This window comes from Drosophila willistoni, assembly GCF_018902025.1.
Source record: "Drosophila willistoni isolate 14030-0811.24 chromosome 2L unlocalized genomic scaffold, UCI_dwil_1.1 Seg168, whole genome shotgun sequence".
NCBI lineage: Eukaryota > Metazoa > Arthropoda > Insecta > Diptera > Drosophilidae > Drosophila > Drosophila willistoni.
The window spans coordinates 5,165,743-5,182,376 of record NW_025814047.1 but is presented as its reverse complement, the minus strand read 5'-3'; the positions used below and the strand labels follow the sequence as shown (position 1 = coordinate 5,182,376).

Here is a 16,634-nt window from a genome sequence, read left to right as displayed (position 1 = left end):
GTATATGAGTTTCCTTTTGACAACTTGTCAATAAGTTTGATTAATTTGTTGCTGATTTTTTCCACTTCACGGAGCTTTCCACTTTTAAAATGCTTTAAAATTACAAACTCTGAACCTACCAGGCTCTTTATTCTAGAATTATTTTCAAACCGTCTAGGATGTTGATATTTGAGCAAGAGCTTTTTCCCAAAGATTATCGAATGTTTGGACCCTCGATCGTTGAATCTCTGAAATCCATATTGGATTATACATCATCTATGCTAATCCCTTAGAATGAGGCTTTCTTACTGAGGCTTGGAACACTTAATAACCTAAGCAGAAGTTTGTTTTGCAATCACTGCAAGTTTTTTAATTGTTTGGCTTAAAATGAGTTAGTAATTCCCATTTTATACATATTTGTTAAGAACTTAGCTTTATAGAGAGAATCTTGTTTTTTTTTTTTTTTTTTTTTTTCACTTTTAGAACATTTTTATTTTATATTCATGGGAAGTTTTATACCAGCATGTCGAAAAAGATTTCATCCACCGCTTACAACTTCAACTTGGTGCGCCTCCAGTGACGACGCTTGGCGTTGTATCTGATTGTGTTACCAGTACGCAAGCGAACCCACTGCGGGACAGATCTGTTCTGCTTTAGCTTTTTAGCTAACTTTTGCTTGATTCTGAACGATTTGTGTGCGGCCATTTTAATGCAATCCAATTGAAGCACCACACCGGAAAGAAAGGAACAATTGTTAAAGTAAAGGGTCTTGAAATTATTTAAATTTCTTAATGAGAAACTATTTCCCAAACTTCACGTAATATAGTTCGAAAATATTAAAGAGTTTGTTTGAACTTCAGTTGAATGTTGAGTGTAAAAAATGTAGAAGTTAACATTTGCCTTGAAAGAAGAAAAATATCATGATCATACGAAAACTATCAATTTAATTGCAGTTCGTTTAATTAAAACTTTTTATGTAAAGATTATAAATACCATCATTAAATTAAATGTTTTGAGCATGAAAGTAATTTCACTTATAAATCAATCACTTTCTATGCACATAATTATATTTGATCAAACTTTATGTTGTATAGCGTAAGTTGAAGCCTGACATTGTCTGCACCTTATGTCACATTACGACAACGTTGACAATGCTCTGTTGATGCCTCGAAGGCTGAGAATTGGGTCAGTTGGGGCTCACGTCAAGGTGTTTGTTGCAGTTGCATTCTCACATGTTGCTGTCGGGCCTGGCCATGTCAGCGACAACAACAACATACGTACATACAATGCATTGCAACAAGAGATGGGTGGGTGGGGTGAGTAAAAGACTAAGCTGCATCTTAATGACAGCCAGAACAAGAGGTAAAACAAACAAACGCAGTCAAGTCACAGTTTTGGGAGTGTGTGAGGAAAGTTTTGTGGTAACAATTGCAATTGTCTCATTAGCGTGACAGAACAAGGCATCACCGCCCACTCGACACTCTGCACTCCCACTCCTCTACAATTTCGATTCAATTTCAACTGTTGTTAGATAAATTTTGCAGCTCGTAATTAATCTGTGTCCAAAGTAATGATTTCTCTACATTGTTTCTCACACAAAATTTGCATAATTGTTTCACATGATGCTGATGGCGTTTGTTTTGTTTTGTTTTCCAACTCCTTTTACCCTGGTCGTCTCCCGCTCGTCATCGTGTGTGTGTGTGTGTAGGTGTTGAAAACTATGGCAAACTCTAGCCGACTTTAATTCGCTATCTCTCTGGCTAATTTTGCAATTTTGCCACCACTAGCAACAACTATCTGCGATTAATCAACTGGCACAACACCGCAAATGAATGAGTTACCCAGTTGCCAGCGTATTACTCACATGAACCGCGCCCAAACACACAACAAATGAGTGAAATAAACCAAAACAAGCGGTCCAGATACGAGTTTATGTTTGTTTTACTTTGCCAATTGCAATTTTTCCTAGGCTCTTTTCCACTATAATTGATCATATTGCATATCTCTAACAATTGTGTGCTCGTAAATTTCGAGTTTGGCCGCAAGGAAATTGCTGCTAAAAACAATAAAACAAAACTAGTCCATTAGCTCTTTATCAGTTGTTTCAGCATCCGTTCCAGATGGTGCAATATGAATGTTCTACTCCAAAAATCTTGATATTTTATGAATATTGCCATTCATTAATAATCGATTAATTGGCTATGAATGTCCATTTGCTCATTATTTCCTACGGCCTCATTTTATGTGTCAGAAAGTTATTAATTCAAAAAAAACAAAAACGAGAAAGAAGCTGAATCAAGTTGCGCCGATGTTCAGATACCCTTTTAGCGCGGGCTATTAATAATTTTAAACTTATTTTTACAGGCAATAAAAAGCATAAATACCAGTGCTTTCTAAGTGAACCTAATGCCTACAGCCGGATATGGCTACATCCACTCAGCATTTTTGTGATCGATAATATATATGGTTTATGGGGTCGGAAATGTCTCCTTTTATTCGCTACAAACATAGGAGCAATTTTAAAATACTCTTTACATGGGCGTAATCTGAATTGCATTGAGTAAACATTTCATAATTCTTTATTAATTGATTAGACGAATTTCTAAAACTAAAAGCTTTCAGCTGTGGAGTTTCTATTGATCTGGATTTAGACTAATCTATCTAAGTTATCATATGTATTCACATATATAGGACAGATAGATTTTATACATATGATAACTCAGATAGATTATATTACACTAATTTTATTTCTTTGGGAATCTTAAGAATAAATTGCAAGAACTAGAGAACAAGGTATAAGAAGAGGTAGAAACTAATAGTTTGATAGTGATTAGAAGAAAATTTCTTTTTAATTTCCAGGAATATATATAAGGTAAACCTCCTCTTTATAAATGAGAATACAAATCCTAGAGCAGAAGACATCGAAATCGATTGTAGTCGTAATTGTTTTTATTTTTGAAACTTTAAAATGTGATAATGCAATATTCTGTTTATCAGTTTAAAATTTTAGGTTTTGTAGACAAATTGAACCATAAAACAAAACTTTATTAAATTATTTATTAAAAACCATATATTTTTAAATGTAGAATTATACTCACTACCTTTTGTTTTATATTGGTTTAGGCAAAGTTCAATTGAATATTGCCAGTTTATTCGCTGTTTTGTTCTGATTCGATGTAAAAGATATCTTATTTTCAACTTAAGTACTATGTACTTATATTAGTTTTAAAGGTCACATAGCAAGTTAACATGATTAATATTTATTTATTGAAACCAAAAATTCTCCCTTATTTCTTTGCCTTTTTGACTTCAATTCACACAAGTCTTTGTTATTTATTTTGTGTAAGAAAATAAATGAATGGTGCCCTTAATTGCCTTTACTAGTATATAATTTTCATGTTCATGCAATTTTGTTTTAACCAAATGAATTGCAGTTTTAACCAGTTATTATTTTTTTATATTTTTCAAAGTTTTTGCAGTTCTTTTGGCGCCCACAGTGGCTTCAATTGCCGTTGAACCGCTGCACCGCTGAGCCACTTTCCCAATATGAAATGGTGCTAACTAAAAGTGGTAGGTGGCGGGGTCATACAGAGAGGTGGGTGGGGTTTCGGGTGCTGGGTTTGCAATCTGCATACGTCCCACATCGGTCGACATGCGTGGCGGCATGTGATATATATTTTCAATTAGTAGCAAACTTTTTTTTTCTTCTTTTCGAACGGCGCAGAAAAACTACATAAAAGAAAAACAAGTTTTTTGTTTGGGAGTTTTTTGTTTTTTTGTTTCTTTTGATATTTTTCCTGACTTCTTTTTTTGCACGCAAGCAATTAATTTTTGCTTAATTTTAATAGTTCAGTTTTTATTTTGTATTTTATTTTTTTTCTACTATATATGTAAGTTGTTGATGTTATTTTTGCATTTCTGCAGATTGAAATGGATACCATAGGTGACCCGAGCTCTGCGCCACTGCGTTTTGTGGTGATTTATGAACTTTCGTGAATAAAATGAATTAATTCATTAAGCGGCCACAAGTGAAGAAAAAAAGTGAATGCAAATAATTTCAGCACTTTGAATCATTAACGCAACGGGGAGTTTTATTTTTTTCTAAAGTGAGCTCGATCGGAATGGGTTAAGGTGTGGCTCGAAGACTTTCATAACAATAAATGCTGGCCAGCTAGCTGACCTAAATAATTAAAACAATTTTTACAACAAATTTGTATTTTTTTTTTTGTTTTTTTGCGGTATTAAGATAGTTTTTCAGATTAACCATTTGCGGTTGCGGTAGTTTTCATTTTTGTGAAAGGGCAAAGTGAACCTTTTTGTCTGAGCTGCACCTTTCCTCTGCCTTGTCGCCTAATCCGATTAACAAATTTTGCAAGCCCATAGGTAAATTTCTTGCATTTTCCTTTTTTTGAGACATTGTTTAATGCAGATGCCTCCACATAAGTGATTTTCACACTTGAATTTCCCAAAAGACAAAAAAAATACACACACAGAGCCAACACACAAAGGAAATTGCGCCTCCAGAAGGATTTTCACGCTTGGCATTTTTCCTGTCCTCTGGTCTCCGGTGTCTCCGGTGTGTGCAACATGCATTTCAAATTGGATTTTGAGCGAGACGAAAGTACATTTTTGGCCAGTTGGCAGAAAGGCGAAAAACCAAACAGCGAGAATAATTTCATATAATTTGGCAGCTGCTTTTGGCCCAAAAATCATTGCAATTGTTGATCGAAATACATAGATTTCTTATAAAAAGTAATCAGCCAAAAGGACAATGTAATAAAAATAGCAAAAGGAGCCTAATGATTTAAGGCTTTACCATTTTTGGAGAGTGGAACTTGAATAACTTAACATGTTTTGTACTATTTAAAGTTCGCGAATAAATGTCTTTGTCACTAGATTGAATGGGATTTTATGTTAAGACGCAATATTCCTTTTTTTTTCATAAAGCAAAGTTCTTCCTTTTATATGGTTCGGGATCGGTTAATTGGTGCATGAAATCAGACTCAGGCAACGCAGAGAACCTTTCAATGTTTTTGTACAAAGATAAAAAAACGAATATTTGGGTAGGCTTTGAATCTATGTGAACATCCTGTAAAATATCCATAAAAGGCACTACAAACCAATTATCCTTCAAACATTGTAAATACAGGGAACTACTTTAAAAACGCATACATTTATTAAGTAGATTACATTATATGGATAGATAAGGCACTTTTACCATTTTGTAAGCCATCAGTGTTTGGCCAAAAAAAAAAATTAATGTTGAAGGTATTAGGATGAATTCTACCAATGATTGGCACAAAGTCGACCTCAAGCTTAATTACCAATTTCTGTCCTTACTGTTCTAATTAAAGTTTAATAAGTTTAATATATCTGAAACACTTTCAATTATAAGTCAACTTCAAAATTATAGAAATTATAAAAGTCCCACTTTTGAAACTATCTCTAGTACAATATTTACCTTTTCATCTGACAAAAAAAAAACACATTGCCCGCCGCTGGTGGCCTCAGAGCCAAGTTAGACACATCTGAGCCATCAAAGTTCAGGCTACAAATTAACAAAACACTTTCACAGAGATTTGCCGACTCGTGTTTTCTCGACTAATGAACTTTATTTGATGGCCCTATGTAGGCTTGAGATTTACGCTCTTTTAATGACAGGGGAACCGCTCCCCTGACCCGCCCTGCCCTGGCCGCCCTTTTCAGTTCAATTCAGTCAGTCACTCTCCCTAGATACCTACTTATTATCGAGTCAAAAAACCAACACATGCTGCGCTTTTGCTCAATACTTAACCTGGTTTTACTTTTAATTAAAAGACAAACTCACATCAAATGGCGTTAAATTCAAGTCAATAAAAAAGAACCTCACCACGGGCATCTAAGGAAAGTAACGTTGCTCTCTTGCTCTCTCTTTCCCCCTCTCTCTCTCTCTCTCTCTCTGTCTATTACTCTGTGTTATCTTTGAGGCTCCAAAGGGCCATATTATTATCAAACCGATAATGTTAATGAGGGCCTTAAAATAATTTTACGTTTATTGAAATGTGCCTACAAGAAGTTTGTTGTCCCAGTCAGTCAGTCGGCTTGGACGTCTGTCGGTCTACTGCAATTTTGTGGTCGACAATAAAATCGAATTTTATTTTTAATTTTTATTACAAAATTTTACTTTCCTCAATGAATTCTAGTAGGACTCTAGTAGTAGGGGCAACTGACTATGTGGAAAATGGAAAAACTTTTTGGTGATGCGTTGCAGTAACAAGCGAAAGCACTTTGTGGTTAACCAATTGATTGATTTCATTTGATTTGATTTACTTTTGGTTCAATACTTCGATTTGATCAATTGGGGAAACTTTTATACACGAGCAAACGAATTTCTAGATAGTTTTTTATTTAAATATGTTAGAATGTATTTAGGAAAACATGAGCTTAGCGAATTAGTTACTGGATTACAATTTTTACGCTATTCAAATCCTAAAAATGTTGAACGTCGAATTATTTATATAAGAACAAGAACGACATTAACATTGCATGGATCAATATTTAATACATTACTTTTATTAAATTTCGCAATTTATTTTATTGTTTAATAAATGATAAATATTTAGCAATCAGCTTTAATGACGTACGTTTCTATAAATTGCATTTGTTTAAACAAATTTTTTATATCTAAAACTCTTTGTTGTTCTTTGTTAATCAAATTTTTGGCAATAATATTTACCAAAGTGAAGTGGAGGTAGTAAGTAAATATTTTTCATATTTAAATTTTTTTTAGAGAAAAGTAGTATTTTGCAGATTGAAGGTTTCTCCATTTCATATACAAATCCAACAATAATACCAAAAAGGTTTGATTTGACAAGAAGTAAAATTTCATCAACAAAAAGCCTTTAAAAGAAATTAAAAGTAAACGTTTTTAAAATTATTGGTGCCGATACTTAAAGACCATGAAAATGAAATTATATGTCGTTAAGACTAAAGTAATTTAAACAGACTTTGTTTTGCAGAATTCATATTGACATTGCCTTCTGAAATTTTAATCTATCAGTAAGTTGTTGGAAATTGGCGCCTTGGACCCACACACACACATATACACACACATCTAGTGAAAAATACAACTTCTTAGAGTAACAATTGGAGTGTCTCTCTCACATACCAGAAAAACCACACCCAGGTGGTGCATTCCCGTCTGTGAACGACTGTGTCTGTGGCTGCTAATGTGTTGTAATCTAAAGCTAAGCGTTTTAAAAATCAATTAGAAATGTCAGTCACATTGTGCCCAATACCCAATGACAGTTTGGAGCGACAGTTTGGTAACAAAGCATTCTGTCAGTCGTATTCACTAGAGAGGCTTTAGTCATAGTCCCCAATGCATTGACTGCATTCTCCTTACAAAGTGGGTTGTGTGTGTCTGTGTGTGGCTGGCTGATTAGTTGACCTTTGAGGGGGAGGCAGGCTCGATGAGGTCGATGCCACACAGAGCGAGAGAGAGAATTTGAGACAGATCGTTCATTTATCAACCGTGGCCAGAAACTCTGACAATGACTTCCAATAAACAACAATTAATCAGTTTGTAAATAATATTTCTACGCCTACACATAACAATAAAGAAGACCGAGAACGAGAATGTGAACTGAACTCTGGAAATGTTCATCAATTAGACGGCGCAGCACTTGCAACACATGCCCCTGATGGAGCAACTCTTCAATGGCGCCTATCATGGAGCAATGTGGGGCTAGGGCTAGGGCCGAAAGGAATTCTTGTTACTCGTAGAATTCACTCCATTTTTCATAATTTCCACACTTGCAAAATGCAACGACAGAGAGAGAGAAAGAGGGAGAAAACGGAAAATCAAATACCAAAACATACGACTTCCGCTCACAATTGATGACCAGAAGGGAGTTGGCTACTTCTATAGCTGGCTATAGTTGGCTACTTAATAGCGAAAACTTCGACATGAAGATGGGAGTTGGTGTTGCAGTTAAAGTTGAAGTTGCAGTTGGTCATGCAGTTGCTGATGCTTCCAGCAACGATTTTCATTCAAGTTACGTGGTTAGAAACTGAACTAGAGTACTCTAATAGCCAGAGAAGGGGTCCAAGCACTTAAAGTTATCCGAGACAGGAAGTGCAGGCGTTTTGAAGCTTTGTATGTATATCTATCTATCTGGTTATATTGCCGCTGCAGGAGCTATATAACAACTGAAACTGCAATTGCGGCAGGTGTTGCTGATATCTCTGATTAAATGGCATGCGCCGAATCATGGCCAAAAGCGTTTGTGGCAATCCTCTGCTTGTTAGCCGCATATTAAATTATGCTGCAGAATTGTTATACACTTGAAACCGATTGAAACTCGAGCAAAAGGCAACTATTGATTAACATTTAACTGATTTGCAACTGTGAGAGAGTCACAAGTTTTCATTTTACTAAACATAAAATTAGTTTACTAGCGAATTTTCTAGATCCCTAAAAACCACAGACCACCCAATTGGTTGCGAATTTCTCAGGAAAACACTCTCGAAAAATCAGCAATAACCCTCAAGTTAAAAATCTCTTGCGATTCCCTTTGATAGGCGGCCGCCGTGTTTGATTTACTCACACACATGTGTATGTCCTTTAGTCTACTTCCTCCACAGACTGAATTAAGTACTTGACTGTACTTTTTTCTGCCATCTCCGATTTCGCAGTCACAGCAGACCGCATGACGCTCCCTATTCTCTCACTCAGCCTCAGCTGGAGGCTAGTGGAACTCTGCTTAATATGTGGTCGCCCACACAGTGTGTGCAATGCCTTCAGAACATGTCTAACTGTTAAAACTCACACATTTTCGTAACGAATTGTCAATTAGTAATGCCCAGAGACAACTTTCATTCCTTCTTTTGACTACTGTCATCGGTCTCTGGAAAGATGAATGAGCCCTGGCACTCGATCGATGATTTCGACCCACCGCAAAAAAAAGGACCAAATCAATGCCAAAAAAGAAAAGACCAGAGCAAAGAATAGATGAAAAACTACACAGTGACAATGCGGGAGTCAAAGCCGGAAGATGTTCGACTAGGAGCGGCGTGTGAACCGTGTAACAAGTGTAGCAAATTTCCAGTCGAAGGGGACGGCAAAAAAACACGAAAGAAAATGTGACACAAATTAGTAACGCCCTGGTCCCAGGACCTGGTCTTGGTCCTGGTAGGGTGCTCGCCCTCACTCTCTGTGGTCCTAGATAAACGTGGGTGTCGTAGAGCAACTCTATGGCTCTGTGATGGTGCCGCTAGCGTTGTCTTTGTTGATTGTGAAACACTTTCATCACTTCACAAACCAAATACATGTCATCCATGCCGACTGACTGACGGTGGGCGTTTGTTTTAATAGCTCCGCTCTTGTCATCTTTCTGGCACTGGCACTGAGATTGCGACTGACTCTTTGAGCCCACACACACACACACACACACTGGAGTCACTTCTCGCACGTTTTTCAGCTAAAAACTGGAAGTCCCACAATATTAACATCAAATGGTGTAAATTCACACATTACCGAAGACCAAATGCCCTTGCAATTATTACACGATAATAATAATGCCGATAAATAATGCCTTTATATCTTGGATCGACTTATTGATAATAATCCTAAAACAATAGCTAACTTTTCGTCCTTTTTGTTTAGGAAGTGGTTTTATTGGCGCTGTTTCTTTTTTTTTTCATGTTTGACGTCTTAAGATCGAACTTTAATACAAATTATTAATCTTCTTTAATATGAAGTTTGCTTATAATCTACGAATTGAACAGATCCTCGATATATTTTACTTAGTTGTTAAAAAAAATCAGAATTTATTTCACTTTTGTTCCAACTTTCATCCTGATTTTGAAAAGATTTTCTTAGTGAAATATTTTAATTCGCTGGTGAAACTGAAAAGTTGAGGAAAAAACGAATTCACCTTGACCTAATTTTAAACTGTCGCCAATAAAAGTAAACTATGATATAAGAAGACTTGTTTAAGAGAAAAAAGCGTTAACTTTATCCAATAAAAACTATTTGTATTACTAAGATATAATTCCAGTAATAGTATAACAAAATAAGAAATAAAATCAGAACGCAAAATAATATTTATTACAAGTCGAAACCATAATCAGAAATTTCTATTTTTATAATTGTAAAATTAAGACAGCATTTAAATAAATGTTTTAAACCAAAAAAAACCATAAACTGAAGACTGCTTAAACTTTTTCAACCAGTTGTCTAAAAATATATGTTGAGGATTCTTAATCAATGTTTGTAAGTTTTTTTCACATATCTTACTGGATTCAAAATCAAGAGTATACAGATTTCGACCAATTTCACATATGAAATATTTAAACCATTATGCATTTGTGCTCGTATATCTTGTCATATGCAAAGCTCTTTGAACTAAAGTCAAGTAACTTGGCCCACACCTGCAAAGCATGGCATGGCATCGACTTGGTCTTGTCTTATGTCCCGAGCAATTACCTGCCCATCTACCTGTCCGTATGTCGCAGTTAATTTGTGTGCTCTTTGAAATCAACTCGAAGAGAAAAGGAAATTCTAAAAGTGTTGACAATGCCTGTGGGCAGTCGTTTCAACGAGTTCCATCTTAGCCCTTCTTCCCACTCCCCACAAACCATTTGACCCTCTAGGCTGTTCAATATGCAAACTATGCACAGTGACATAGATTTTCATTTTCATTAGCCCCAGCCTAACCCCATCCCATCCCCACAAACTTAAAGAGAAAAGTCGAATATTGCAATGGCTGACCGACCAACCTAGTGGTACTGAGTTTCTGTTCCATGCTGTGCAATGACTGATTAGAGAACAACAACAACAGCAAGAACTGCATACAACTGGCAACTGAGTACTCAGTCCTGGACTCTGGGGCAAGTTTGATAAAGAAGCAAAAAACAAGGGGAACAAAAAAAGAAAAATGAAATGCTAGACCCACAACCACAATACGGAATGGAAACGATGGCTCCAATGTGAGAGAATGCTCCTGATCTAAGGCCTTGGCAGTGCCAACATTGCACTTGATTAGAAGCAGCAACAACAAATCATGAAGGGGTAGAGCAAAGAGGGGATTTTGGAAGATGGAGGGATAGATGAGAGGCGGTCAAACCTGGTTACTTGCCAGCTTTTGGCTCCGCTTGTTTCTGCATGCGTTTCATTATGTCAAACAGTCAATCATGCAAAACAGTTTCCAGCTACCAACATTCATTGGGTCTACGCAGATGTGTACCAGGCACGGTGGGGCAAAAATCAACTCCCATATCAAATACAAGTCTAACTAACCAGCGGTCTAATCTTTATTTAAAGATTGGAAACCAGTAAGAACCGGGACTTTTATATATTTTCTTTTTATCCATTAAAAAACAACAATTTTAAAAGACCTGAAATATTTTAAATTTTTTGATTAATTATATCAATTATATTTATATACGGAATATATATCCTTTTCTATTCTAGGTAAACAACTTTAGGTATCCCTAAGAATATCTGCTTTCGATTTGGTAAGTTTATTTAGATGATAAAAATGTACATAATTCATTGTATTATTGCTAAAAACATCTACTTATTATTTCGCAATTGAATAATGTCTTTCGATCCTTTTTCTGGATGTACAATTCGCGGCACATGGGAATTTACACATTTGGTATATCTAATTGTTAGAAAGAAGACACCATAAAAGGTTTTTACAAACTTTAACAATAAACGAAATCAATTTTTTATTGAAGTTAATTTAATTGGGTCCTATTAGCGCCGGTTGCCCCCATTTATTCCAGTTGTATGTATAATTACTTGAGATACTAGAATCCAATTACCCTTAAATATTTCACAAATTTTATATGAATCGACTTATTAAAGGCTAAATATACATATATAGGTATTCACAGAAGTTTGTACCAATTTCCTCCATAAAGGTGTACTATTTTAGAGAACTGGAATTGAAATCAAAATCTATCCCCTTTTTGGTTTTGTGTTTTGAATATTTGCCCCAATGTGTGTGGTTTTTCTGGTGACCAACAATCCCAACCAGACTAAGCACAGAAGTTGCTGGAGTAGGCCATTATCGTCATTATCATCCTCATCCTCATCATCATCATCATCATCCTGAGAATCATTTGAAACACGGTCGGCAGAGGATTTTAAGCATATGCAAAGTCAGGAACCAAAATGCAATGCTTTTTCGAACTGCACTGATTCCCATCGACTGGTAGGTCTCCCGAGTAGGACCACACACACAATCGAACGGGGTCTTCTAACAGTTTCTCTCAGCCTTCTCTTTCATTGCTTCTTTTTTTTTGGCAATTGAGCACAAACAATTGCACATATTTGGAACAATAAAAGTAGAAAGGTGCCGCCGCCTTGCGAACCAGGCTTGGATTGCGTCTGCCAAAACACTTTAAGGATGCGCAAGTGCAGCCAAATGAGTTTCAAATGAAAACAAATCGACCGACAAACAACAATGCATAAAAGACTATTGCAAGGATCAAACGAAGCGTTCATTTCTGCTCACTTGGACTCATCATCAACAGAGAGAAATGAAACATGGCCCACACCTAGGCTAGGCTAGGCTAGGCAACCGAAAAAATGGTACAAACAATAAAACTGACAATGCCAGGACGAGAAAATAAAGAGAAAGAGAGAGAGAGAGGGAGCGAGAGAGAAAGAGATGGCCAAAGAAGAAAAATAACAAGAATATGCTATGGGAAAGCATTGCTCAGGTGACAATAACAATGAAAACGACAATGAGTATGACAATGACGTTGTGTGCGACATTTTCCCCTATGGCAATGATGCCGCCGCCACCACCTCAGTTGCTTCCATTGTCCATGGCAAAACCAATCGGTAGTCAAAAGGAAGGAAGACGGAGGCTCGCCACACGCAATCACGAAAAACGATGACGTTGACATAAAATTCATTTTTGGGCCCACAACTTGGAAATCGTATTAACCTGCGTTTGTCACTTGCCGCCCTATTCTCCTCCATCTCTATCCATCTTCGTGTGTGGCTACAAGTGCGTCTTGTAGCAATTAGAAGTCTTTCGGGCTCTTTTGGCTCTTTGCTTCTTTTGTTGGCTTACCGCTCAACCTTGGCAAATTAGTTAATAAAGGTGGGAAGAAATTGTCATCTTAGATATATATTTTTTTTTTTTTTTGATGCTTGCCGCAATGAGTTTGCAAAAATTGTCTTTACTTATTGAAGCTCAATCTCTGTTGGCTATCGGTCTCTTTCAATATTTTGACAGGCGCAACAATCGCATAGAACATTGCAATCAATTGAGATCAATATAGTTCCCACAGTTGACGATTTAGAAATTTCAAGTAGGCGGTCAAATAATAAAGTCTATGAAGGGTACAAAGAAACTGTTCATAAGGACCGCAAATATTCCAGGAATCTGAAGAATAACCTTATTTTTTTAATTAGATGATAGATTGCTGTGTTTTAAATATGACTTGAAATTAAAAATTATATTCATGCCATTGTGATTGTTTGATTTATTTTGTTTTTAAGTGAAAGAGAAAGTTATTATAACAGGTTAATATAATCTTAAAATGAAATCCTAATATATAAAAATAAAAATTTAACGTACGAATTTTTTAAGAATACATTGACTAGAATTTGATTGTTTTCTGTAATGTTTCCAGGTTGATTTTATGAACGTTTTAAGAACATTGACATCTTCAATCATTAAACGATACTTTGCTTTATCAACCGTAGAGGATTACCTGAGCGATATGCTTTTGTATATACCACATAGTATGTTGCTTTATTTTCAACAAAAAGCCAAGTCAAGTCAATTTTTTCACAATTTATTACATGTGCTATTGATAATCCAACTACTAAACAAATTAGGCTTAAATTATTCAGATTATAATTAGGCATGTTTATTTAAATTAAGTAAATTGTTTAACTAAAACTAAGCTTTAAATTGTTTTAAAGAAAACTTAAGTCACCGTCGTCAATATCTTAAAATCTTTGTACTGAAAAACAATTCATTACTTGCAAAAACAAAACTCACTATATTCTATCCTAGAGATAGCAAGGGAGAAGTGAACAAAAAGGATAAGGATAAGTAAAACTTCTATCCCCTTTCCTATTTTTTTTTAGGGATAATTCATTCTAGTAAGTTTCTGCAATCGTTTTTGGTAAAAAATTCCCAAAATGTCTTATAAATAATACTTCATTCAATAAAGTATTCTTATCTCTTACCATTTTCAAGACAATTCCTTTATTTTGCCCACAATTTGTTTGTTGTAAACATTCAACGCCAAATTAAACAACAGCCCTTAGTTTATCTAACGGATTCTTTCCGGTTCGATCATTAATTTGGTAGATGCTTCAGGCACACTTCAATTTACTTTGTGTTCAAATTTTTACAGTTACGGGTAAGATTTTTTTTATTAATTACCCCAAGTGCCTAATTACGCAGAGCAACAGGCCACTTCAAAAAAAGAGGGCCGACAAAGGCAAGCTGTTGCCTAAGCCCTTTCGCATCATTGCCACATTGACGCATTCACACCTTAACCAGAAAAGGGCCAACAAGGAGTGAAGCAGCTAGGGGAAGGGGAGGCAAAAGTTTAATAAATATTTTTAATATGAAAATTGCGGCTTTTTAAGTGAGAAACGCCCCAAAGTTTCAACAGATGAACGGGCAGCTGAAGCAGGATTAAAGATCACCTGTTAAATATTGTTCAATTCCACCTGCATATACATATGTAGGTATACATATATATATATATCTATAGGTATGTGTGTGTATAGGTAGGGCTATCATTTATGATTTTACACGCTTGTGATTTTATTGCCGTGAAATTGCCAATAATTACAAGTGAGAAGAACCATACTCACAGCTCGCTGGATGTCTGTCAAATTCTGCCTGCTAATCAGATTCCTGTTTGAGCTGCCTGCCCTTTATATTAAGTATATATATATATATATGTAGGCACCCATATAGGGAGTAGATCTTATCGGTTTAATCAACAAGCAGATTGAGTGAAGCCGCCGAAAGAGTGGAGAAAACTAAAAAAGGGGCAAAAGCTTATATTCTTCTCTTTTTCTCATTATGTGACTTGGCAATGCCATTTGCCAGTTTCACTTTGGCATTTGCCTTTAAGCCGCTTGGCAAAAACTTCATTGCAACTTTAATTTGGCATTTTCGCTAGTTTTGTCCTCTCTCTCTCTCTCTCTGTCTGTCTGTCCTTGTCTCTCTTGCAATGTCTTTACCATCTGCTTCATGGCTCTGTGTTTGGCACAAATTGGCTTAAGCCCGCACAAAACGGTTTTTCATCATCATGGCAAAAGTTTTATGGCTCCGGCCCTGCTTTTCCGCGCTTTTGTCACAAGTTTTCCTTTTGCGTGCTATCTCTCAAATTCCTTTTCCCCTCCCTCTCTGACTCTTTTTTTCACTCTTTGTGTGTGTGCGTAATTGTATTGCATGTTGCGCTGCATTAAACATTTAATAATTTCTTTTTTACTTTTTTGTGTCACATTTAGTTTTTTCTTTTTTTTTGCCAACTATTTTCATGTGGTTCGTGGCAAAACCTTTGTCATTGGCTTACGTTTGTTTGCCTGTTTTTCTGTTTTCCTCTATTTCCGGCTAAAAACTTTTCATCGCCATTTTTGCACAAAATTTTTGTCGTAAGCCTTACAAATAAGTTTCTCATAATGGCTTGTAATCTATAAAGGGAGACCAAAAAAATAGAATGAAAAATTCAAATATTATCGAGATATGCAGAGGTAGTTACTCTAATTTAGTCATTTGGAATTAGCCATTTGGAAAAGGTGCTCCCATTATAAAGTCAACTGATGGTAAGGGAGTTTGTTTAATTAGATTGATTAAAAAGAGACTGAGGTACTTAAACAAATACTCCAATTAAACGAATTAATATACCCAAAAAGACCTTAATTTAAAGCACACTTCAATGTGCTCTCTATTAAAATAGCAATACAAATTATCTCATTGGATAGATTTCAGACTGAAGCTACCATTAAATATGAAAATATGTGTAGGTTCAGATAAGTTAAATAAAATACAAAAGATAACTTGTAATTAAATGAAGTAAGTAAGTCGTCTCGCCGACTTAGGTATACCATACACCAGTAAAGCAAATATTTCAACTTTATTAAACAAATGCATTTTCACATGCTTTTTACAAGCATATCTTAGTATCTCGCTCACTCAATCATACGAGCACCCTAGCGCCCCCACCAGCCAACGGCCAACTCCGGCCTTATGGAAAAACGTTTATATGCATAACTCCACTGTTTTTTGTCCGATTTTGATCAAATTTAGTATTTTGCTAGATATTAGTATTAAATTTAAGTGTGCCAAGTGTGATTGCATAAGGTAAAAAAATACGGGAGATAATCAAGTTTTTCAAATTACGGGGGCGGAAAAGGGCGTGGCAAAATTTTTATACATACAAAATGTGTGCATTTACTAAGCGAATATACATACCAAATATGGGGTCTCTAGCTGGAATAGTTTTTGAGATAAACGCTTTTTTTAAATTGCGGGGGCGGAAAGGGGCGTGTCAAAAATTTGAAATAAACTTGATCACTCTACATACTACACGAGTCTACGTACCAAATTTGGTGGCTCTAGCTCTTACAGTCTCCGAGATCTAGGTGTTCATACGGACAGACGGACGGACGGACAGAC

General features: G+C 35.8%; 1 protein-coding gene across 1 annotated transcript; it reads right to left on the bottom strand.

Annotated features, from left to right (window-relative positions):
- Positions 1-456: 456 nt before the first annotated feature.
- On the bottom strand, positions 457-721 carry LOC111518421 (60S ribosomal protein L39). The gene has a single exon (XM_023175054.2). It carries the CDS (start codon positions 682-684, stop codon positions 529-531), a length of 156 nt encoding a protein of 51 aa, XP_023030822.1. The 5' UTR covers positions 685-721; the 3' UTR covers positions 457-528.
- Between the last annotated feature and the right edge of the window lie 15,913 nt (positions 722-16,634).

Coding starts and splice junctions, on each gene's coding strand:
- LOC111518421 (XM_023175054.2), bottom strand. CDS start 684: ATGGCCGCACACAAATCGTTCAGAATCAAGCAAAAGTTAGCTAAAAAG.